Source organism: Thalassophryne amazonica, chromosome 11 (assembly GCF_902500255.1).
Source record: "Thalassophryne amazonica chromosome 11, fThaAma1.1, whole genome shotgun sequence".
NCBI classification, from domain to species: Eukaryota; Metazoa; Chordata; class Actinopteri; order Batrachoidiformes; family Batrachoididae; genus Thalassophryne; species Thalassophryne amazonica.
In genome coordinates, this window is record NC_047113.1 from 89,657,016 (window position 1) to 89,683,012 (window position 25,997).

Below are 25,997 nucleotides of genomic sequence, written 5' to 3' on the forward strand. Positions count from 1 at the left end.
TTAATCGGATATATAATTTTTTTGAAAATATCACCCCTCAAATTGCAAAACACAGGCTCTCCGAAACAGATAAACAATGAAGAAAAACATTCACTCTTAAAAACCGTTACAGAAATATTTTTATATATAAAAAGAACCTGCAGTCTGTGAACCTTGCAAAAATGGGGCATATACGAGTAGAGAGCACAGTTTATTGCTGCATTAGAATTTTTTTATCACTTCAGGTAGGGCCCCTTCGCACATAGTACAACTCTGGGTGAATCACAGCAAAACAGCTTGTATGAGTGAACCACAACAACATTGAGCTGATGGGCAGGCATGAAGGAACCTGCTGTGAGGGTTGCGTGCACGAAACCCTCGCAGCGGGAACAGTACAAGGGGTTGGCAAGCTTAGAATTTACTTGTGTGAAGCGCCTTGAGGCAACTTTGTTGTGATTTTGCGCTATATAAATGAAAATAAGTTGAAATTGAGCAGCTGGAGCATGTGTAACCACATCGCGCAGCTGCTATAAAAAAAAATACATGCCATTACGGGATTTAAACCTGCAATTTACAAAAGCTCCGATTGCCAGCCAGAAACTCTACCATAGCTGTCCTGCAAAAGGTGCAGCAAAAATTCCTGAAATCAACAAGGACATAAAGGTATTTTTAAAGAAGAGAAAAAAGCACCGTGATAACTGACCAAATGGCGCTTGTTACGACGTATTTCCGCTGATACGTGACTGAAAGTGGCATATTTGACGCACTGTTGGCTTGTGGTATGGTTCTGTGGCACATCGCTCACAGTGCACACGTGTCCTGTCTTACAGACATGACATTCAAATCGCCTGCTGCTTGTCCACATGCACTGACGGTCCGTTTCAGCTGGGACAGCCTGTCAATGTGCGCGCTCTCCAGCCCGTCGCAAAAGCGATATGTTTTAATGTATTTCCATGTGAGGACAGCAAGCACACACACTTGCATGTCTGTCAAAACACTGTACGTGTGCTGCAGCTGTGACATCCACTACCAGAGTTGTCAACAGTTCCTGCTGTTGGCAGCCAGCCACGCCCTGTCCATTCAGCGCACAGACCAAGGTGTCACTCTGTGATCAGATGAGAGGTGCCTCGCCTGCGGGGGGGGGCGTGCGAACCACACGCACGTGTTGTGGGGGGAGCTGACACTCTGGCACACCACATGTGTATTTGGCAACTCCACAGTCATGGGGGCACTTAGACAAATTTCACTTCCAGCTCAACAGTGATTGTCTGCTGACTGTTTTCGTGCTAATAGTGTGAATGGCCACATATTTTCTAAGTACCAAGTGAGCGGTGTCGAATGTTAATGTGAGCCACCTGGAATTTGGCTGACACCTGCCACGAGAGGGATCGAATGGGCTCTCACAGCGCACACTGTCTTTTAGGTGCTGGTGTGTGCAAATAGTTGTAGCAACAGGTGCACGAGGCGTTGGAGGCAGCTACATCTTTATACGTATTGCATACGATTTCTGCTTCATGCGCAATTCGACCACATTTGTACTACATGTGAAGGGGCCCGTATGGTTGTGTTTGATGTAGCAATTTCACTTTGCATATCAGGGTTTTTTGTAATTTTGGAATACCACTGTAATCCTGGGCTGTGGAGACAGTGTGTGTGTGTTGGGGGAGGGGGTGTTTTTAATAATCTGAAATTAAAATTAGAGGATCTGAAGGGCGGGGTTATTTCTGTTGCATTTCTGTTAAACAAGCTGCGTCAGTCATAAATTGCCCTTAAATCAAGAAAATATTTGGAAACAGAATTGTGGGACATTGGAGATGCTGAGCGTTAAATATCAAATGCATAAAAATGCAAAAGATAAATAAGATGTGATTTGACCCTTTAATAATTATCTTACTGGAGCCAAAACTATTTTATTTTTAAATAATTAAATTCTGGATGAAAACATCATGAATTAAGCATTTTCTCACTGTTTTAAACCTGTTGGAGCTCTGTGTGTATTTGTTTAATTAACATTCATAATAGTCTAATCAGCGGTTTGTGCTTGAACCAACATTCACATACAAAACCCCACATTTGAGATATAACAATGACAAGTTACTGTGGTATGAAAACAGATATTTCATCTACATATGTCGCTGAGCAGCAGGAAACAAACAACACCACCAAACTAATCCATGTGCTGCGGAAGTGCTAATGTAAAAGAAGAAGAAAAAGCTTCTGGTCTGATGTTGTTTAAACTGTGCAAAAAAGTGTCCAAAGGAACGCACATCCAAACCAGTTATCACTCTCAAAAACACTTTATTTACAGACCAAGTCACTGACATCAAAGCAAAATGGATCAAAGTGCGATTAAACACGACTAAGAAAATGAATGCGTTATAGGTGCTGTAATTAATTAAGATGAATTAACGTTATTTTGACAGCAAAATTAGAAAATATTAGTCGATGTGAGTTATAAAATGAAATCAGATCAAATATGAATGAATGAATGAATGAATGAAAACTGTTTATTTCGAACATTTGATACAACAACAATTACAAGATAGATCAGTAAAGACAACAACAAAAAAGTTCCTACTGTGTACCCAACATGTCCAAAAAGGGGTAGGGTGAAGCATCAGCTTATTTATCCCTACCCCTTCTTCCCCACAACCAGTAATACCCTTTGCCACATATACACATAGATTCCTACACACCTAAACCGATATCAATATATATATATATATATATATACATATATATACACATACACATACATATATACATACACACATCAACATACATACATATATACACATATACATATATACACATATATATACACAAACATAAATATACACCTACACATACCTACTTACATACAAAATACTATATATTTACAAGCCGAAGCAAAAAACAAAAACACCCTAACCCTCATTACCCTTCCTCCTCCCTATACCTAGAAAAAAACATATTTTTGTACCGCTGTTTGAACTGGTTCATGCTTGGACATTGCTTGAGCCCCACTCCCAATCTGTTCCACATCCTCACCCCACAGACAGAAATACAGAAACCTTTTAATGTTGTTCGTGCCCACTGATGCTTTAAATTAAATTTCCCCCTCAGACTGTAATCCCCTGATCTGTTAAAAAACATATTTTTAATATTTGCTGGAAGTAAATTGTTTATTGCTTTATACACAATTTGTACTGTTTGAAAATGAACCAAGTCTGTGAATTTTAAGAATTTGGATTGTAAAAATAGTGGATTTGTATGATCTCTATAGCCAGTATTATGAATAATTCTTATAGCTCTTTTCTGCATTACTGATAGTGATTGTGTTGTACCTTTATAATTATTACCCCATACCTCTGCACAGTACTGTAAATATGGTAAAACTAGTGAGCAGTAAAGAATGCGGAGTGAGTTGTGGTCCAGAATATGTTTCGCTTTGTTTAGAACTGAAATGCTTCTTGACAGTTTACTTTCCAAGGCTTTGTTCAAGCTTCGGCATGTAAAATAGCCTCAGTGAGAGAACATGTAACGGATCCATGGTAGACACTCACAGGTATCCAAATCTGTGTTAGCAAAAACCATATTCAACAAGGATATTCCATATGACATGAAGTGTAAAATACGAGTATAATTCAGATAACTATATGCTTATGAGCTCAGAGTCATGCAGTATGCATACATGTAAATACAGTATGTCTACAGTAGACTTTGGCGGTGGGACAATTCTACCATCAATTGCTGTTGCATCAGTTGGACAGTTGCTGTTGACCCCCCACCCCTGCCGCTCTGCCACACACAATGGTTCCATTGTCCCTGCTAGAACGAAATGATATTTGTTTGTCTGCACCATTTTAATTTGCTTGGTACTCAGCCTCAGGTTTCTTCTTCAGATCAGGTTTTCCATCCTGAGATGAGCAAATTCATAGAATGGAAATGTTTTTTCTATCTGTTTGGTGGGTCACATGACAGTTGCTTTGACATTGTATATTCTACTGATACAAGAATATACATGAATGAGATTAATTTCTCTATGATATACTCCATATTCCAGTGAAATGTTTTCAGATTTCTTTCAGCTTGGTCCAGAAATTATTGAATAATCTTACTTTCACCCTGGTTGGTGTGGCTGTTTCATTTTATTTATTTTATTTGAAATTTTCACGGAGAAGCACTCTGTAAAAGCGGCAGCACAGGTGGGTTAAGAGCAGTCTTTAATATTGTTATCTTTAATATGATGTGAAGCTCTTACTTTCACCCCTGATTATTTCCCATCTTTAACTTAACTTCATAATGAAATTAATTAAGGATCAGACTCGTATTTCGTGTCGTGGCAGACATAGTGTGTTTGACAAATTGATGGTATTATTTACTATCTTGCATCACATCTGGACTGGGATGAAAAAATTAATTCAAGTCTATTATATAAATAGTCTGATCCTCTTCTGTATTTGTACAAATGTGTGACTGAGATTGAATAAATGTAACAGCACAGTAATAGCACAGAACATGCAGATTTATGGTGAAACTCTCTTGAAAACACTGATCATGCCCATTGATTTCTGTTTATGTCTGGTTGTCAGACACTAACCAAGATCGTGGCTCTCTGGCAACAGCCAGCGAATGAACGGATCGTCCCAGTCCTCCATCTAGTGAATAAATAGATCTACAACCCCTGGCAAAAATTATGGAATCACTGGCCTCGGATGATGTTCATTCAGTTCATTCAGGCAAGATGCATTATCATCTTGAAAAATGATTTAATCATCCCCAAACATCCTTTCAATTGTCCAAAATATCAACGTAAACTTGTGCATTTATTAATGATGTAATGACAGCCATCTCCCCAGTGCCTTTACCTGACATGCAGCCCCATATCATCAATGACTGTGGAAATTTACATGTTCTCTTCAGGCAGTCATCTTTATAAATCTCATTGGAGCGGCACCAAACAAAAGTTCCAGCATCATCACCTTGCCCAATGCAGATTCGAGATTCATCACTGAATATGACTTTCATCCAGTCATCCACAGTCCACGATTGCTTTTCCTTAGCCCATTGTAACCTTGTTTTTTTTTCTGTTTAGGTGTTAATGATGGCTTTTGTTTAGCTTTTCTGTATGTAAATCCCATTTCCTTTAGGCGGTTTCTTACAGTTCGGTCACAGACGTTGACTCCAGTTTCCTCCCATTCGTTCCTCATTTGTTTTGTTGTGCATTTTTCGATTTTTGAGACATATTGCTTTAAGTTTTCGGTCTTGACGCTTTGATGTCTTCCTTGGTCTACCAGTATGTTTGCCTTTAACAACCTTCCCATGTTGTTTGTATTTGGTCCAGAGTTTAGACACAGCTGACTGTGAACAACCAACATCTTTTGCAACATTGCGTGATGATTTACCCTCTTTTAAGAGTTTGATAATCCTCTCATTTGTTTCAATTGACATCTGTCATGTTGGAGCCATGATTCATGTCAGTCCACTTGGTGCAACAGCTCTCCAAGGTGTGATCACTCCTTTTTAGATGCAGACTAACGAGCAGATCTGATATGATGCAGGTGTTAGTTTTGGGGATGAAAATTTACAGGGTGATTCCATAATTTTTTCCTCAGAATTGAGTGATTCCATATTTTTTTCCTCTGCTTGGTCTAAAAAAGTAACCGTTACTGACTGCCACAATCTTTTTTTTTCTTGATTTCTTATAGTGTTTCTTAAAGCCAGAAAGTTGCCATTTGAAATGACTTTAGTTTTGTGTCATGTCTGTGATCTGCTTTTTTTCTACAAAATTAAACAACTGAATGAACATCCTCTGAGGCCGGTGATTCCATAATTTTTGCCAGGGGTTGTAGACTGCATTCAGAATTCTCTTCAATGTTTGTGACTGTGCATCAACACTTTCCAAATAAGAGTCGAATTTTAATTTGGACAGTACTCAGGCTCATTCGGCATCTAGTGTGACGGGGTATAAGAAATGTCTAAGAATCCGAGGAATTCTACGATTTTTCTTAGAATGACACCATTAAGAGCCCTGGGATGCTTTGTGAACACAGGCCCAAGTGTTTTGTCTGTTATTTTTCATGCCATGAACCCCCCATGCACTTTATGCAGAGAGAGCTGTGTGAGCTAGATGTGGGCAATACCGGGAATTGTGGTATTGGTCCGATACCAAGTAAATACAGGCCCAGTATCGCTGATATCGATACCGATACCAATACTTTTTCATATTTAAGCTTCATAGAGCCAAAGGATCCAAAAGACCTAGGATAGAATTTTGCCAAACATTGTACGTGACAACAAAATACTTTATTATAACAATCAACATTTTTGTTTAAAAAAATATCACTCAACACAACTTAAAACAAAATCTCCTGAGGTAGAGGGCTGACAAACCACAATACAAGGATGCGCTGCTCCGTCTTATGTGACACAGCGCAGCGCTGCTCTTACAGACAGAGTAGACTTTGATGAATCTTCATGCGCAGCAGTCAGTGTGTGCGGGAGAGAAAAAAGCTTGAGTATTGATCTTTTTACACGAGGATCATTCAATATCAATACCTGCATTGGTATCGATATTGTCAATATTAGGATCAATCTGCCTACCTCTAGTGTGAGCTCCCCCCTCCCCCACTCACAGCCTCACAGCTGGGTGTCAGCAAGCACACCCAAAAATGGACCTGTAATGTTATGTCTAAAACAGTTACAGAACACCAAGTGTGAAATCAATGATACATCAAGGACAAATTATGTGCAATGCAATCCTGCACTCATTGGACACATGCCTCACATGCAGCAGTTGTGCATGTGTGTACATCAGGCTGTGTTTCAGAGTTGTGTCTCTGTCTTTCCAGATTATTAATGTCTTTTGTTGGACACTGTTCCTTCTGTGATGGTGTTTTGGACTTGAGTTAGGGCAAACTGGTAACCTTCAGTTAGCTTGTTCCTTGTGCATGACTGCATTACTATAGCAACCGATGTGGATAAGCATTAAATGTGTATTGTCAGACAGACACACAGATGAAATCTTGTCACTTGCTGTATATATAACATGGACAATCAATCAGTGGGATGATATTCAAATCACATTTCCCCCCAAAAAATTCACATTGATCTGGCAGTGTGTTAATGTCTGTTATGTTAATGATAACTGAATAAGCAAACTTAAAAGGTTATTTGATTTTCACAATGAGAAGAAGCTGTGACTTGTTTTATTGACTTCAATGTTACCCTGCTCTACAACATGTACTCAGCTTTACAAACAAACTTGTACATTTTCATTTATTGGTGAACCACACACTTCCATCCACAGACATGAATTGTAAAAACCAACCCCTTCAGGTTTAGTTGAATATTTTTAACCATAACTATAACTGTTACACCCCCCACCCCCACCCCACCAGCCCAAATTTTATAATGCTATCATGAAAACATAACACATTTAGCGACAGTATGTATCACAAAGTAAGCGATTTGGTTGGTAAAAAAAATATACTGTATATTTAAAGTTTACAACTTCCTGTCTACACTCTGATTTTTAATTAAGAGCTAATAATAATCATAATAATAATGTGTATGTATTGCGTGTACCCTGAGACACAGACATAAGGATAGTGAGCATCAGTGTGCTGATTTTTAGACCTTTGGAGATACTGAGGAGATGAGGTGGGAGCAGCTGATTGTGTCCAGAGAGCTGACATTCAGAAGTGCTTTAGCTGAAAGCAAACAGTGTTTGTGGTCATCAGTGTAGAAAGATGACCAATCAGACAATTTTTTGATCTGTTCAGTGGAAAACAGCATGCAGCCACAATGACCTATCTCTGGGCTGAGGTCACAGGTAGGTGACAGACAACAACATCCAGTTTCTTTGTGACTTCTGTAACTTTGACAGTCAGTAACGGTTACTTTTTAGACCAAGTAGAGGAAAAAAATATGGAATCACTCAATTCTGAGGAATAAATTATGGAATCACCCTGTAAATTTTCATCCCCCAAACTAACACCTGCATCAAATCAGATCTGCTCGTTGACATTGACCCTATGCCATGACATTGACCCTATGTGTCTTTTTGCAAGGAATGTTTTCACAGTTTTTGCTCTATGGCAAGATGCATTATCATCTTGAATTTTTGCCAGGGGTTGTATGATCCAGAGACTCTCTTTAGAGGTCAGAATTTAAGAAGAGGGGTTGGATGATTAAAAATAGCTAAAACCTGATGAGAGTGAATGAATAAAAGCATCAAGTAATTACATTACCCGAAGCCTATGACCAGCAGCCCAGCTATCCATCTAATTAATTCTCACGTTCGCAGAACTGAAAATGGGTTTCTGTATAAGACCCTGTTCAGACTGGAGTTGGCAACATGGATAGGTTTTTTTTTTTTTTCTCTCTTTTTTTTTTCTGACTCTGAATGGCACAAATCCTAATTTTTAAATGGGATTGTTTTTATCCCGCTTTACCCACTTTTCGGACAATTAGAGCTGGATTTAAGCAGGATTTACTGAGTTCTCAATGCAAATTTGTGCACTTACGTGCACCTTTCCGACTGCACCATTCATAGGATTGCTCACTAAAGGTTGCTCTTTTGCTTTTTCTGGAACTCATAATTCTACTCAAACGTTGATTGCACCCAGTTAAGTAAATTATTTTTAGTGTTGTGAAAACAGAGGACAGTAACGCAGAATCATTTGTGTCAAACTAATGTACACTTTGAGTTGAATGTGTTACAATATGTAAACCTAAATACATGAATGTATAAATGCATATAGAATTACAATTTGAACCAACAGCTTACACACCAGCGTGCATGAGGAATGTCCCAGACATGACTCGAGAGCTGCAGCTGTCGTATGACTTGTGGGTTGCAGATGTGGGAATAATGTTGTTTTGACTCATAAATCAAAAACCATTGTAGAATTTATTGAAAAGGTATGAAAATTGTCAGAATAATTTGGCTGGAATTGCAGCTTTGAGATGTTCCTGTTTGCCACACACAGCGATGCGATGGCTCATCCACTTACAGATTTACAGTTTCACAATTTTCCCATGGTGCTGTGCATATTTTGGCCTCTGTCTACCCACGATAGGACGCACATCAGCGTGTGAAACACAGATGGAAGACTTTGGGTCAACTCGGATCATGCTTTCCACCCCCGTCATCAAAACATGAAAAAAAGGGACTTTTATTTATTTTAAGAATGGTGGTCTATCCCTCCATTAAAGTTCCAGAAACTTGTAGAATCAATCTCAAGCTACACTGAAGCAGTTCTGGTGGCAGATGGTGGCCCATCACCTTACAGAGACAATTTCTGTTACAATTTCTGTTACATTTTCCTTTACTTAGTCACCCATGTGTAAAGTGTATTCAGCTGGCCAGCTGTATGTCGAAGTAATGCTTCAGGAAGAGGACACGCTGCTCTTACTCACAGTCTAGTCATCATGGACACACATTTTTACACACAGGGCGTTTCCCTGTTTGCATAGGCACTTCCCTTCTGTGCAAGCCAGTGCTGTAATTGTGTGTGTGTGTGAGAGAGAGAGAGAGAGAGAGAGAGAAAGGGAGAGAGAAAATATGCCTGTTGAATTTGTGAGAGATGTAACCATTACTGAATAGTCTTCATCAGTTTCATGTCGTTTAATTGTTCTGAGTTAATGCATAATTTGGTTTACATTTAAAAGGAAAATCATTCCAGGTCATACTTCCATATCATATTCTGTTATTTTATCATTATCATTGACAGTTCAAATGAAAGGTTAAATATAGGCATTGGTGGGCACAGATAACCAAAAAATTAACTTCGATAACAGATAATCAGATAACTGAAAAGTTATCTTTGATAAAGATAAACCACCCAAAAATGTATCGGAAGTTACAGATAACCGATAAATTCCAGTATTGTCTCTGGTACATTTGCAACTATACTCACAAGCTGAATTTGAGTTTTAACACCACGATCACTTTTGGAAGCATCAAAAGCGACGAAAGACCCAAACAGTGAGCCAGCACTCCTATGATTGAACATGCTGCCCCTTCTGGAAGCTACACGGCTGCAGCACAGAAACACCCTGATAGCAGCCACAAAAGCCAGCTCTCTACCAATCACAATGCTCCTGTCAGGCAGAGGTCTTGAAAAATAAAGTCATGCTGACTTATGGTTTTGTGTGAATACTGATAGAATATTATTGTTATTATTATTATTTATTTATTTATTTCTATAGCACTTTACAACAGTTTTCACTGAACCAAAGTGCTTTCCAATAGCACCAGCTAGAGATAAAATAAAAAGAACAGTACGAAAAACACAATAAGAGCATCCAAAATAGAATAAAAATAGACAAAAAAGTGTCAAAGCAATTATGTGCAAAAAGCTCCCCTGAACAAGTATGTTTTTAACTTAGCTTTAAACAGAGGCAAGCTATTAATGGACCTCAGTTCAGGAGGTAATGCATTCCACAACTTGGGACCTGCTACTGCAAAAGACTGGTCACCCCATTGTTTGGACCTGGACCTGGGAACTTCCAGAAAGTTTTGGTCAGCAGACCGAAGTGCTCTGACAGGGTTGTGTATTTTTAACAGGTCACATAAATAAGAAGGTGCAATGCCATTTACAGCTTTAAAAACAAACATTAACAGTTTAAAATCAACTCTAAAACAGACTGGAAGCCAGTGCAGGGAGTAAAGAACAGGAGTGATGTGGCCGTGCTTCCTGGTGTTGGTCAACAAGCGAGCAGCAGCATTCTGGACCAGTTGAGTCGGTTTAGGGAGCCTTGAGTGATACCAACATAAAGTGCATTGCAATAGTCAATCCGGGAGCTGATAAAAGCATGCATAGCCTTTTCAAGGTCCTTTTGGCTTAGAAAGGGTTTGACTTTTGCCAGGCGTCTCAGCTGGAAAAAAACTGGCTCTTACCACACTGTCAATTTGTTTCTCAAATTTTAAACAGTCGTCAAGCCAGGGAGCCAAGATCTGGGTCAGAGTTAGTTTTAGCTCCAAACAGAATACACTCTGTTTTGGCTTCATTAAGGTGCAGAAAATTCTGAGCCAGCCAGTCCTTAATATCCTTAAAAAAGTATAACTCCATTAATGTCAATTCTGTCATTTGTACAAAGGTAAAATATAACATATATCTTTTAATGTTGAATAATGCACTAATTCTGAGGTTTTGTAACAAACACAGACAGATCGCAAAGGATTCTGGGTAAAAGTGCCTCTGCTAAACACTGATTGGTTCAGTTATTCATTATGTAAACCAACATGTTAATGTGACGTGTGTCGTGTGTTGTTTACAGATAAATGTACTTTTGTAAAATATTCCATTTTTTTATTTGTAAAAACAGGCATCTTTACGGAGCCCTGGAGGTGTCATCTCAAAATGTTTTGCATGTGGAGAGAATGTGCGCACGTTTTATGATGTGCGCACGTTTTATGATGTTGTAAAACATGCACTCAATATTGTCTTGACACATAAATGTTGGCTTTACACTGTACGAGTTTTGGCCCTTTTTCAGATGATTTTTCATTCGTGCGAGAATTTTTTGGACCGAGTTTCAGGTTAATTGTGCGTCCTGCATTGTATAGTGTACATGGAGTAACAAGCTGCTTTCAACATCTCACGACTACCTCCTGATTGCCAATCGTATGGTCGAATGAAAATCAAACCTGTTTGATATTATTCTGGTCTGGCTGCTGAAGAGCTGCAAGCATCCAACCGCTCGCACTGTGCATGTGCAAACACCGCAGAGCTGTCTTATGTTTTTTTGTTGTTGTTTTGTTTTTAAACTTAATTTGTTAAAAAAAAAAGCCATTTGCAAAGCCAAAAAGTTGATTTGACAACCATCTGATATAACCGGGGTCAAAATAAATAGAACACTGCCATCTACTGGTGCCTAGACGCTTAGTACTTAGGGCGAATACTGCCATGAACACTACTGGCCAGTAGATGGCAGTAGACGCCTTGAAAACCTGCCAAAACAAAATTCCAGAAAATCCGTGTCTGCTACATTTAAGATGCGTGGAATTTAACAAATGCAAATACAATAACGTCTATAAACCTAGAGAATATATTCACCAGAGTTTTAGGCACTAAAGTTTAATGCTGCTGTCCGTGGAGCCTGAATAGAGTGTCTGAAATGCACTTGTCCTGTCGTGAACGTACTGAGATTACACTATTCTACCCATAATGCACTGGGCACAGCATGTGCTCACAAAACCTTAAAAATTAGCACATTACTTTAAAACTAAAACATATATCTGATATTTTCACTTTATAAAACTTCAGACATGACAGTAATTTTAAATAACTTGTCCAAAATTAGTTTGGTTAAAATTTGAACCATGCCTCTGGATAACTTGGGTGATATTGCCAGTGTATCAGTATGGTGTTAAAGAAAATGATTTTTTTTTGTGACCAGTTCTCCTTTGCCTGCAGAGGATAAAGTGGTTCATTCTAAAAGCAGCTGTCTTCTGTTTGCGGAGGGTAGAACTATACATCTCTTAGAAAACTTTTAACAGGTAGGTCTCAACTGATTTTAAATTTTAAAAATGTTTGCCGCTGTTCAGCTTGGTTTACTTCATTATCGGTCTAAAAGTTATCGGACGACAATTTATCGGAAGATAATTAGTCTGATAATGGTTTTAAAAGTTATCTAAAAAGATAATCCGATAATGAAAACATTAACTTCGATAATTATTTGTTATTGGATTATCGGAAGTGTGCCAACCACTGAATACAACCCCTGGCAAAAATTATGGAATCACCGGCCTCGGAGGATGTTCATTCAGTTGTTTAATTTTGTAGAAAAAAAGCAGATCACAGACATGACACAAAACTAAAGTCATTTCAAATGGCAACTTTCTGGCTTTAAGAAACACTATAAGAAATCAAGAAAAAAAGATTGTGGCAGTCAGTAACGGTTACTTTTTTAGACCAAGCAGAGGAAAAAAATATGGAATCACTCAATTCTGAGGAAAAAATTATGGAATCACCCTGTAAATTTTCATCCCCAAAACTAACACCTGCATCATATCAGATCTGCTCGTTAGTCTGCATCTAAAAAGGAGTGATCACACCTTGGAGAGCTGTTGCACCAAGTGGACTGACATGAATCATGGCTCCAACACGAGAGATTTCAATTGAAAGAAAGGAGAGGATTATCAAACTCTTCAAAGAGAGTAAATCATCACGCAATGTTGCAAAAGATGTTGGTTGTTCAGTCAGCTGTGTCTAAACTCTGGACCAAATACAAACAACATGGGAAGGTTGTTAAAGGCAAACATACTGGAGTCAACGTCTGTGACCGAACTGTAAGAAACCGCCTAAAGGAAATGGGATTTACATACAGAAAAACTAAAAGAAAGGCATCATTAACACCTAAACAGAAAAAAAAACAAGGTTACAATGGGCTAAGGAAAAGCAATTGTGGACTGTGGATGACTGGATGAAAGTCATATTCAGTAATGAATCTCGAATCTGCATTGGGCAAAGTGATGATGCTGGAACTTTTGTTTGGTGCCTTTCCAATGAGATTTATAAAGATGACTGCCTGAAGAGAACATGTAAATTTCCACAGTCATTGATGATATGGGGCTGCATGTCAGGTAAAGGCACTGGGGAGATGGCTGTCATTACATCATCAATAAATGCACAAGTTTATGTTGATATTTTTGGACAATTGAAAGGATGTTTGGGGATGATGAAATCATTTTTCAAGATGATAATGCATCTTGCCATAGAGCAAAAACTGCAAAAAGACACATAGGGTCAATGTCATGGCATAGGGTCAGTGTCAATGAGCAGATCTGATTTGATGCAGGTGTTAATTTGGGGGATGAAAATTTACAGGGTGATTCCATAATTTTTTCCTCAGAATTGAGTGATTCCATATTTTTTTCCTCTGCTTGGTCTAAAAAAGTAACCGTTACTGACTGCCACAATCTTTTTTTCTTGATTTCTTATAGTGTTTCTTAAAGCCAGAAAGTTGCCATTTGAAATGACTTTAGTTTTGTGTCATGTCTGTGATCTGCTTTTTTTCTACAAAATTAAACAACTGAATGAACATCCTCTGAGGCCGGTGATTCCATAATTTTTGCCAGGGGTTGTATAGGATCATTTAAATATGCACTTTTTTTCCAGGAGATGCTGAAAATGTATTAGATACAAAATCATTTTGGTTTCTGGTGCCCCGCGGATCTTAGTCCCCGCCTCCCAGGAAATTTTTGAAATTTATAACTCTCTGAAACACTGTTTCCTGCATTTTGAGGGCCAAAGTTTGTGAAATAAGTCCCAAGATTTTTATCTTTGATACAGCCTTACTTTAAAGCCAAAAGAAACAAGACATCAGGCCAAAACACAGAAGAGTGTATAAATGTCAGAAGAACATCAGAACTGCTAATTTATACAGTTTTCTAAAGATACAAATGTGTTTTTGATTTTTACTTCAAGACTAATTTCTGATTGCTATACATTTTGAAGTTAAAAAAAAACATTTCTTACATTAAAAAGCTTGTAATTAAAATAGTTAAAAAGAAAAAAATCTTTAGAAATCTTTGATGTTTAACTGTAAATTCAAACCATAACTTATCTGTTGCTATTGTTTCAGATGAGATGACTAACATGATAATGAACCTTGCGCAGTTATTTTTAGACAAATAAAACAGCATGAAAAGTAATGTGTACATTTTTAAGTCTGGTACATTCATTCCTTCATATCCGCATTTCAACCCGGAAAAAGACACCATAAATAAATATTTACCATCATTTCTGGACTATAGAGCGCACCTGAATATTAGCCGCATCCACTAATTTTAAAAAGAACAAAGAAATTGTACATACATAGGCTGCACTTGTCTATACGCCGCAGGTCTCCACATTGTAACATGAGATACTGTATTTACACAGAAAGATGTTAGACAGACCTTTTAACTTTTAATTAAATACGTACCGTAAATGCTTTTTTTCCCTGAAGTGTTACACGTAAATGTTGACACGCACGTCATCCAGCGTGTGAGCATGGTGTCTCTGTTCCACAGGGAGAACTGAGTAATTTTAACTTTTTCTTGAGATTTCATCACGTGCAGCCAGGATCAGATGGAGTCGGTGGTAAATGAGACGTTAATGAAACGCTGTGACTTTTTCGACTTGTCAAGACAGAGAACCGGTGTGGGGCCAGCTACCGCAAAAGCATGATCACCCCAGTGTTTATATCGTGACCTCAGAACATCTAAGTAAAGCCGGCCAGATGCCCGTAATGTCCTACTGTAAGTGTACACAGTTAAAATTTCAGACAAGTAGGAAGGTGCAAGGCCATAAATAGCTTTAAAAACAAGCATTAAAATCAATTCTAAAATGAACTGGAAGCCAGTGGAGTGAATACAGGACGGGTGTAATATGCTCATGTCTAAAAGTGTTTGTTAAAAGATGAGCAGCAGCATTCTGCACTAATTGGAGACATGCAAGAGAAGACAAAGAAAATACAAAGAAAATAGAATAGGCCCAAGAACAGAGCCCTGCAGCACTCCACAACACAGAGGAGCAGCTGATGAGGAGAGGTCCCCAAGCATAACAGAAAAGCTCCTTTCAGCCAAATACGATCTAAACCACTTACATGCAGTACCCTGAATGCCAGTAAAATGTTCCAACCGGGAAACAAGTACTGTGTGATCCACAGTATCAAAACAGAGGTGCATGGATTCGCAACTGAGTTTATAGTCTGAAATAACACACTGGGACAGATAATAATAAAATAATATGAGACAGATATTGTGCTTTTGCCTCCTTCTCAGAATACCCAGAGACACTTGTAGTTTGTCCTTTTTCCATCTTCTCGCCGCCTGTTTGCAGCATTGCCTCAGGGCACGGGTCGTGGCATTTAACTAGGGGGTCGGAGTTTGATTTCCTGGATTTGCAGCGCATCGGTGCAACATAATGGTGTTTTTCTCATTTCAAGAACCCTAAAGTTTGTTCTGCAAGGTATTAAAGTCCAGGAAAAATGCCACAGTTGACCCTAATTCAGAGAACAAAAATTGTTGAGTTCTGTGCAACACATCCTAAGGGCTGACTTACATCTCTTTTCATACAAAATTCAGTCTCAGAGCAAACTAACGCCACAGCAAATGGCAAGGAGACTTGAATTTGCTAGGTGGTTTTCCGGAAAACTGGAGATGGATTGTTTCTTGGAAATGTCAAACAAGAAGGTTACATTGATCATGTGATGTGAAAGATAAAAGGATAAAACATCAAATCTGTGTATTGGGGAGAAAAATTACATGCATGTTTCTGTGCTGTCAAAATACTTTTGGGTACATTTTGTTGAGACACGCTATATATACACAGTAAGGCAAATAAGTATTTGATCCATTGTCGATTTTGCAAGTTTTCCCACATCCAAAGAATGGAGAGATCTGTCATTTTTGTCGTAGGTACACTTCAACTGAGAGAGACAGAATGGGAAAAAAAAATCAGAAAATCACATTGTATGATTTTTCAAAAATTGATTTGCATTTATTGCATTATATATATATATATATATATATATATATATAATGCATCATTTACTGTATTGTACCACTTGTATCTCAAGGCAACAGTATGAAGGACTCAAACATTCATTACACCTTTGAGAACCATCACATTCATACTGCTATCTTAAATGTGATTTAGAGTGGATATCAGTAACACTTCCTTAAAATTTCTGGTTTTGGTTCTGTCACTCCCTTTTTTCTTTGAGCAATTTGCCTTAAGCCCCTGTCACACATAGCAAGAATGTGGAGGAGCCATTCTGACACGGCAAATATCATAATCCAACGCAGTCGGCAGAAAAAGAGGCGTGGCCCGAACGCAGCCGGACTGCCTTGTGCACACCTGCAGAATGTAGCCCAAACATATTTCAGACAACAGTCAGTTGACACAGACTGCTGTCAGACAGCACTGACATTGGAGCTTTCAGTCACTCACTCCCCCACGCAATCAAATCTCCACTTGTCGTCATATTCCCAACGCTAAACTGACCTCTCATCAGTGTGCGTCTCACATGATGGGAGTGCGTGCGTGTATATGCATAGAACAGGTGATTCGAGTGTGTGTCCACTCAGCTGCGTGCGTTTGTTCACAATGGCTGAACAGGAGCTGCTGCGCGCGGCACACCCGTGTGTGCAGAACAGGTGATCATGTGCGCAACTTTCTGACGGAGCCAGTGGACTTTATCTTGATGCGCATCTTAACACAACTGCAGTTGGATTATCGATACGGGATGGTGCTTCACATGGGATTTAATTATATCAGAGGTGAATTATACTTTTGTTGTCTGATCGACAGCATGCAGCGCAGCGGGGTGAAAGGGACCAGCTGTCTGCACTGTGGGACTCTGGGTTTAGTTATGTCATCATGTGCTGGACACACATTTCCACATCATACCTGCTACAGACTTGGGAGCTGAACGTGTAATAATGCGTGCATAATATGTAATAATACCTGTGTTACAGCGGTGACATCCCCGTTCAGCTGCGTTGCTGGGCACCGCACCGAGTCTCTGACATGCGCACAGTGCCATATACATGCTATTACATGACCAACATTTCCTTCACCCTCCCTGGCCGGGGTCCAGTGAAGGTGGACAAACGTGGAACAACATGGCTTTGCTGTAACCGATCGATCTCAGAGCTCAATCAACTGCGATCAGATCATTCAAATGCTGTTTTGATGCCGTCAGAATATGTAAATTGTGGTCTGATCATCGTCAGATTACACTTGGATTGGTGTCGGAGAGGTGTCCCAGTTAAGTCCCCATCACCCATAGCAAGAGTTTGCTGGAGTCATCCCCGACATGGCAATTAATGCCATAACCTGACGCAGTCGGGAGAAAAAGGGGCGTGGTCAGTCGTGTCAGAAGGCAGACAGGCTGCCTCGTCCACACCTGTCAGATTGCATCCAAAATGTATGTAGATGACACAGATTGCTGTCAGATGCCAATAAAAGGCACTGCAGACTGCCAAAATTGGCAAACAGAATGGAGCGCTGTGTTCCTCCCTTTGCACAGGACGTGTGCTGGACATCAAAGAACAACCAACGTATGGACCAGACTCACGCCATGTGTGCCCATCGGTCACCCACTCCCATTCAATCTCTCCTTCTCCTTCACTCGTCCTCTTTTCCCTCAGGCTCACTGACCTCGTGTGTGTGTGTGTGTGTGTGTGTGTGTGTGTGTGTGTGTGTGTGTGTGTGTGTGTGTGTGTGTGTGTGTGTGTGTGTGTGTGTGTGTAAAAGTGCTGTCATGAGGAAATGACCTCTCAGTGTGTCTGTGTGTTTTCATAATAAGCTGTTACGTGTGCGCGCACGTGCACAGCTATCAGTGGACAGTTTTACTGCCAGCTAAACTTCGCTGCGTGTGCGTGCGTCCCTCGTCTGTCCCCAACAGAAATATGGCACTTTTTCTGAGTTTTTGGGCAAATTACATGGCAACCAGTGAAAACGCAATGAAAAAGTGACAGTGTGGTGTAAAGTGGACATGTGTTGCGGTTTGCTTATGACCTGGAGCTCAAACATGTTGAGGCGCTTGTGCAGGCGAGAGAACGCAGCTACTCTGTCTAGGTGTGCAGGCTAACACTTACCAACAACAACGCGACCTCTGCCATTTACTACATCTTCCCTTCTCCAATGGGAACCAAATAAAACTGCACTTTTCATGACTGCTTCGGTGATTGCAGCCACAAACAAAACACTACACCATCTTTTCATTAGAAGTGATGCTGTGTTTGCACAGGCTGTCGCCAATAGTGGTCAGATCGCCGCGATATCACGCAGAGGTTCAAATGAGACAACGGTTCCGTATTGGTGGACTCGTCATCACCACCCAGTATTGCCACTTGCTTTATTTATTTATTTACTTATTTCCTTTCTCTGCCACAGACGAGCATCACAATCTCTGTTTCAGTGCATAGGCCAAGCAGGTTTTTGGTACCACTTAAGGGGACAAAACAACAATTAGAATCCAGCCTCAGTGTATCATGACCTACACAAAAATGTATGAAGGCCATCCCAGGGTGGTAGCTGTAGTTAGGTCGGGATCAATGAAGAATTACACAGAGGTCAAACTTTTAAAATGCTCCAAACATGTTGAAAACTATATCACATTACTTGTCTGATCATAACAATTCCAAAAAGGTATAGTTTGGACTATCTATGATGGAATGTTCTGGAGTTATGGGGTCAAAACAGCAAAAATGGTGACAAAGGTCAATTTCAGTTTGTACAGGGGTCAAATATTAAAGTTGCTCCAATTTCAGTAAAAAAAAAAAAAAAGCAAATTGTTTGGGTTAATAGGGTTCTAAAAAGGAATAGTTTGCACTATCTGTCATGCTTAGTTATCATGTTACAGGGTAACATATGTCACGTCATAGAATTCAGTGGACGTCAACCTTGTTTGACCTTTACTTTGGAGACAAAGCATTCAACACAGTCAAAACTATTCCATTTGTTGAACATTTTATTTCAACCAATAATTTGCATCATTTTTTGCTGAAATTGGAGCAACTTTAACTTTTGACCCCTGTACAAACTGAAATTGACCTTTGTCACCATTTTTGCTGTTTTTACTCCATAACTCCAGAACATTCCATCATAGATAGTCCAAACTATACCTTTTTGGAATTGTTATGATCAGACAAACAATGTGATATAGTTTTCAACATGATTGGAGCATTTTTAAAGTTTGACCTCTGTGTAATTCTTCATTGACCCCTACCTGGCTACAGCTACCACCCTGGGATGGCTATCATACATTTTTGTGTAGGCCATGATACACTGAGGCTGGATTCTAAGTGTCGTTTTTTTCTCCTTAAGTGGTACCGATTAGGTCAAAATTCATGACTGGCTCGTGGAATATTTCGAAAAGTTGATTTTTCTTTTCTGTCTCTCGTTCTATTATTCTGGTGAGGAACATAAGCAACAAATGAATGCTTTGCTACCATATATGGTTCACTGAAGGTGTTACTGAATGCAGATGACCATGAATGTGCACAAACGTGGGATTTATCAACAGCTGATGCTTACTGATGTGTGTATGGCGTAAATAAAGATTTTTTTGTATTGGCACACATACTCAATTTTGTTCGTATGACAACATTTAGAACCTTATCTACCCACAGCTCAATGAATGAGGGCCCCGCGTGTCAACCCTGTAACACTGTCCTCATGTTTTAAAATTTAAAATAACCTGTGTTCCAGTTTTGAAAAGAAGAGCTTTTTACTTGTGCATAGTTGGGGATTTTCAGCAGAGGGAGAGAAACAGGAAACATCATCCAACAGTCTGAGGAGCTGCTTTGTTTGTGCTTGTTAGTGGTACGAGAGAAAGAGTGGGAGGGAGGCAAAGACGGGGAGGAAAGTGAGCGAGCGAGTGGGGGCAAAGGAAGGAAGACAGAGGTGAAAGGCACAGAGAGAGAGAAGACGGGAAAAGGGGAGAGCAGCCCCTCGGGATGCTCAGAGGTGCGGTTTGTGTTGGTTACTCTTGTAGGCCACACAGTGGAGGCAACATGAACACAGCACACTCGCTAAAATATCCTCATCTTAACTTTGAAAAGTATAAATCAACAGAACAAAAGTCTGTTAAATGTTGACACTGTGTTCATGCTTGCATCTGACACAACCTGACCTTGATTTGAAGAAAATTGTTTTATCATCTGCTCCTTTTAAGTTTAATGACTATCTATTTACTGTTCAAACATTGGACACTGTTTAAGTGCTTCAACCAGCATTAACACAATTGGACCAGGTCTCAGGACCAAGATCGTTCCTTAGATCAGCGGTTAACTACATCATGCTAATGATCAAGTACGTCATTTCCAAGCTGCAGTTTGCTCTTAAATCATTCTGATGTTCACAATTTTACACTTTTGCACATTCCCATGAAGATAAAGTGGAACTCTGCCGTATGAGGGATGGCAGTTGTTTCTTTTGAGCCCCAGTCATTCTTTTATGACAGTTCTCAGACTAACCACGGACCTTTTCATGCCCTGACTATATATTACATGGACGAGAATGATGGCATATTTAACAACATTGTAGGAAAGACCAACTATGTCACAACAACCAACATTGCACAGCTTGGAGGCCTATATGTCAGAGGAGTTGAGATCTTCACTGTGGCCAGTCTACTAGCTACATCCATCTAGACATATCTGCAGTTTGACAAATGTAACCTGCATTACAGCCCTGTGATCAGTGCTCATCAACCATTTCATCGACCTACAAGGCTATGTTTCCAAAGAACAGGTTTGAACACCTTGAACCAGTCATTCATTCACTTTTTACCACTTATCTGTGTCAGGGTCATGGTGACAGAAGACCGAGTAGTTCATCCTGCACTTCCCTATCCTCAGCCACATTTTCCAACTCAACATTACATTTGTTTTATTTTCTGCAAATGGCAGCACCTCAAAATATCACTGCCTACAGATTTCATATTATCGTAGGCAGCATTGCTATTTGGTGAACATCCCATCTGTGAAATTTTACTAATCCATATGAAATGTCATCTTTTGTAATTAGCTTGGTCAGCGGTTTACAAATGTGGAGGGGTACGCTTCTGTTAAAAAATGCATCACTGATGCGGACCTCGTTGAAACATGAGTCACTGGAAAGTAGTGACTGCAGCTGTATGGGAGCCATAGCACGCTGTAAAATGAAATTCTCTATTTGGCAAACCAGGCAGCACATTGTGGTTAGCACTTCTGCCTCACAGCAAGAGGTTTACACATTTGCTTCTTGCCTGGTCCTTTCTGTGTGGAGTTTGCATGTTCTTCCTGTGCTGGGGTGGGTTCTCTCCGGGTGCCCCGGCTTCCTCCCACTTCCAGAGACATGCAGGTTAGGTGAATTATAAACTTTAAATTGAGCGCAGGTTTGTGTGAGAGTGTGAATGTGTTTTAAACCTGTATGTTTTATTCAGTCAGTTGAATACACTGATGTGTCCTGCAACAGCCTGGTGGCCCCTTACGCAGGTATAGCAAAATCCATCAATGAATGATGTGCAAATCAGCTTTAAAAAGGACTGATGCTGATGACCTTTGTGGTGTGCAGGCATGCAGGAGGTACTGTGGCACAACCAGCAAATCCTCCACATCCCTCCACTAGGGATGGGTAATGATAGGATTTTATCTATCAATCCGATCCATTATCGATGCCCTTATCGATACCGCCTTTGAATTTTCTGTGTACTAAAAGTAGACTTTACAGGTTTTCTATGTCAAGAACATTTTATTGAGTCTTAAAGTAAATAAATATGAAAATGGTCACTGGATCCTTAAACTGTGGACATAAATAGAAATAAACAAAATCTATAGTTTTTTGTCAAAAGCATTTCCTTTCAGATATTAATTGCATGAATGTCTCTCCATACCTCTGAGCTGAGCTCAGCCAGCTGCTGGAGTCTGCAGGTCTGCAGCTGTATAGTCTTGAGCTGCTGCACGTAAGCGCAGGATGTCTCATTTTGGGAGGAAAAAAAACATTTTGATCGAATGCAGTTTGTTTGTATTACAGCGTTTGGAAAGAGGTGTCATTTGATTTAAAGGGTGATTCGCTTTGAAGTTATTAATTCAGAGCTGACTCTATCTTTCTAACTTGACTCAGAGAGCGGAACAGCGTTTGGAGCTGTGCAAACGGAACAGAGGACAATTCTCGTATCTTTCTCACAACAAGACAAGAGTCCCAGTTAGTCACTTTCATCCACACAAAAGTGACTCACGATTGACATATTTTAACGGCTTTGAGAGGGGTTAAGAAGTGGAGTTGCCGCTTCTTTAGAGGAGTGAAGCAATGAACCAATGAAGCAGCGGATCAAAGCACTGTTTGGTTGGTTTAAGCTTCAAAGCAGAGCCGCGCTGCAGAAGTGGTTGATTACAGACCCGCTGCAGGGTCTGTAATCAACGTAGAGAAATGATCATTTTCCCGACAAACACCCTCAAAAACAACGGCCGCTCTGAAGGATCGATAAGGGAACCGTTAAGCAAAAAGGCTATTGATGTTGGTGGATTGAATCATTTTTTAACGATACCCAAAATGAACCAGTTCTCAATACCCATCCCTACCCTCCACACACACAACCCAGAGATTATCCATGAAGGAATTGGTGTGTGAGTGCAGATGTTGACATGTACATGGGGTGAATTGTAATGCAGGTAGCAGCACAATCACTGTGATTAGGAAGAAACAGGAGGCCTGGAAACTCTGGTCTCCTTGTCTGCTGCATGCCTGAGCCAAACCTGCTCCCCCAGCCCTACGTGTTGAACATGCATTTGAAATACAAGACAGTGTCATGTTTTCATACATGGGAAATTATGGTCCCAATACCCACATAGTGTGGAAGCAGCAAGCTTGAAATCCAGCCTATCAGATCACTTATGATGATCTGTGGTGGTTATATGCTGGTACCTACAGTATATATACAGTCCGATTTGTGTTCATGTCTACAGTAGTGTTCAGAATAATAGTAGTGCTATGTGACTAAAAAGATTAATCCAGGTTTTGAGTATATTTCTTATTGTTACATGGGAAGCAAGGTACCAGTAGATTCAGTAGATTCTCACGAATCCAACAAGACCAAGCATTCATGATATGCACACTTTTAAGGCAAAAAAAATTGGCTGTTGTTTAAAAAAAAGTAGAAAAGGGGGTGTTCACAATAATAGTAGCATCTGCTGTTGACGCTACAAACTCAAAACTATTATGTTCAAACTGCTTTTTTAGCAATCCTGTGACTCACTAAACTAGTATTTAGTTGTATAACCACAGTTTTTCATGATTTCTTCACATCTGCGAGGCATTCATTTTGTTGGTTTGGAACCAAGATTTTGCTCGTTTACTAGTGTACTTGGGGTCATTGTCTTGTTGAAACACCCATTTCAAGGGCATGTCCTCTTCAGCATAAGGCAACATGACCTCTTCAAGTATTTTGACATATCCAAACTGATCCATGATACCTGGTATGCGATATATAGGCCAAACACCATAGTAGGAGAAACATGCCCATGTCATGATGCTTGCACCACCATGCTTCACTGTCTTCACTGTGAACTGTGGCTTGAATTCAGCGTTTGGGGGTCGTCTCACAAACTGTCTGCGGCCCTTGGACCAAAAAGAACAATTTTACTCTCATCAGTCCACAAAATATTCCTCCATTTCTCTTTAGGCCAGTTGATGTGTTCTTTGGCAAATTGTAACCTCTTCTGCACGTCTTTTATTTAACAGAGGGACTTTGCGGGGGATTCTTGCAAATAAATTAGCTTCACACAGGCGCCTTCTAACTGTCACAGCACTCACAGGTAACTTCAGACTGTCTTTGATCATCCTGGAGCTGATCAGTAGCTGACCCTTTGCCATTCTGGTTATTCTTCTGTCCATTTTGATGGTTGCTTTCCATTTTCTTCCACGTGTCTCTGGTTTTTTTTTTGTCCATTTTAAAGGATTGGAGATCATTGTAGATGAACAGCCTATAATTTTTTGCACCTGCGTATAAGTTTCCCTCTCTCCAATCAATTTTTAATCAAACTACGCTGTTCTTCTGAACAATGTCTTGAACGTCCCATTTTCCTCAGGCTTTCAAAGAGAAAAACATGTTCAACATGTGCTGGCTTCATCCTTAAATAGGGGACACCTGATTCACACCTGTTTGTTCCACAAAATTGACGAACTCACTGACTGAATGCCACACTACTATTATTGTAAACACCCCTTTTCTACTTTTTTTTACTAATAGCCCAATTTCATAGCCTTAAGAGTGCGTATCATGAATGCTTGGTCTTGTTGGATTTGTGAGAATCTACTGAATCTACTGGTATCTTGTTTCCCATGTAACAATAACAAATATACTCAAAACCTGGATTAATCTTTTTATAGTCACATAGCACTACTATTATTCTGAACACTACTGTATATACAGTTTGTTTAGAGATGCATAATGTACACATTAAATGTCTGTACATTATCTATCCCACCGTTCTCTTGGGAGGTCATAACAAGACAGGAGAGAGATGGAAAAGAATGCAGAGGAATGAGTTAAGTGAATCAGTGAGTGAGACAGAGTGATAGTGACAGGAGAAAGATAGAAAGTGGGAACTGTTACATATTGAGACACATTAGATTAAAACAGACAAGTCGAGAGCGATGCAGAAACTGAGTGTTTCTCATTTAGCCCCTTGCTGTCGCCACTATAAATGTGTGTCTTGCATCTACGTGGGCTGTCAATAAAGTAACGGTCCTTTTTATTTTTTTCAAAAACTATATGGATTTCATTCATATATTTTTACGTCAGACATGCTTGAACCCTCGTGCGCATGCGTGAGTTTTTCCACGCCTGTCGGTGACGTCATTCGCCTGTGAGCACGCCTTGTGGGAGGAGTCGTCCAGCCCCTCGTCGGAATTCCTTTGTCTGAGAAGTTGCTGAGAGACTGGCGCTTTGTTTGATCAAAATTTTTTCTAAACCTGTGAGACACATCGAAGTGGACACGGTTCGAAAAATTAAGCTGGTTTTCAGTGAAAATTTTAACGGCTGATGAGAGATTTTGAGGTGATTCTGTCGCTTTAAGGACTTCCCACGGTGCGAGACGTCGTGCAGCGCTCTCAGGCGCTGTCGTCAGCCTGTTCAAGCTGAAAACCTCCACATTTCAGGTTCTATTGATCCAGGACGTCGTGAGAGAACAGAGAAGTTTCAGAAGAAGTCGGTTTCAGCATTTTATCCGGATATTCCACTGTTAAAGGAGATTTTTTTTAATGAAAGACGTGCGGACGGGTCCGCGCGTCGGGACGCAGCCGCCGCGACGCTCCGCCACAGGAAAAACACCTCTGTTGAAAGCCTTAAGGACAAGTTGGAACATGTCCTGCCTGTTAAACAATTTCTCATATACTCACTCCACTGAAAGCCATCAAAAGCCGCCTGGATTTTACAAATGGTTATCAACACGGAGGTGTTTTTCCTGTGCCGCCGCACCGCGCCGGCTGCGTCCCGACGCGCGGACCCGTCCGCACGTCTTTCATTAAAAAAAATCTCCTTTAACA

General features: G+C 40.0%; 1 protein-coding gene across 1 annotated transcript in view; it reads left to right on the top strand.

The window, feature by feature from the left end:
* Positions 1–25,997, top strand: part of si:zfos-2326c3.2 (misshapen-like kinase 1) — a 249,878-nt gene that overhangs the window by 25,268 nt on the left and 198,613 nt on the right. Inside the window, exons 3-4 of the mRNA XM_034182332.1 lie at positions 3,464–3,480; positions 18,729–18,757. Coding sequence (XP_034038223.1) covers positions 3,464–3,480; positions 18,729–18,757 — 46 coding nt within the window. The remainder of the gene's footprint in view (positions 1–3,463; positions 3,481–18,728; positions 18,758–25,997) is intronic.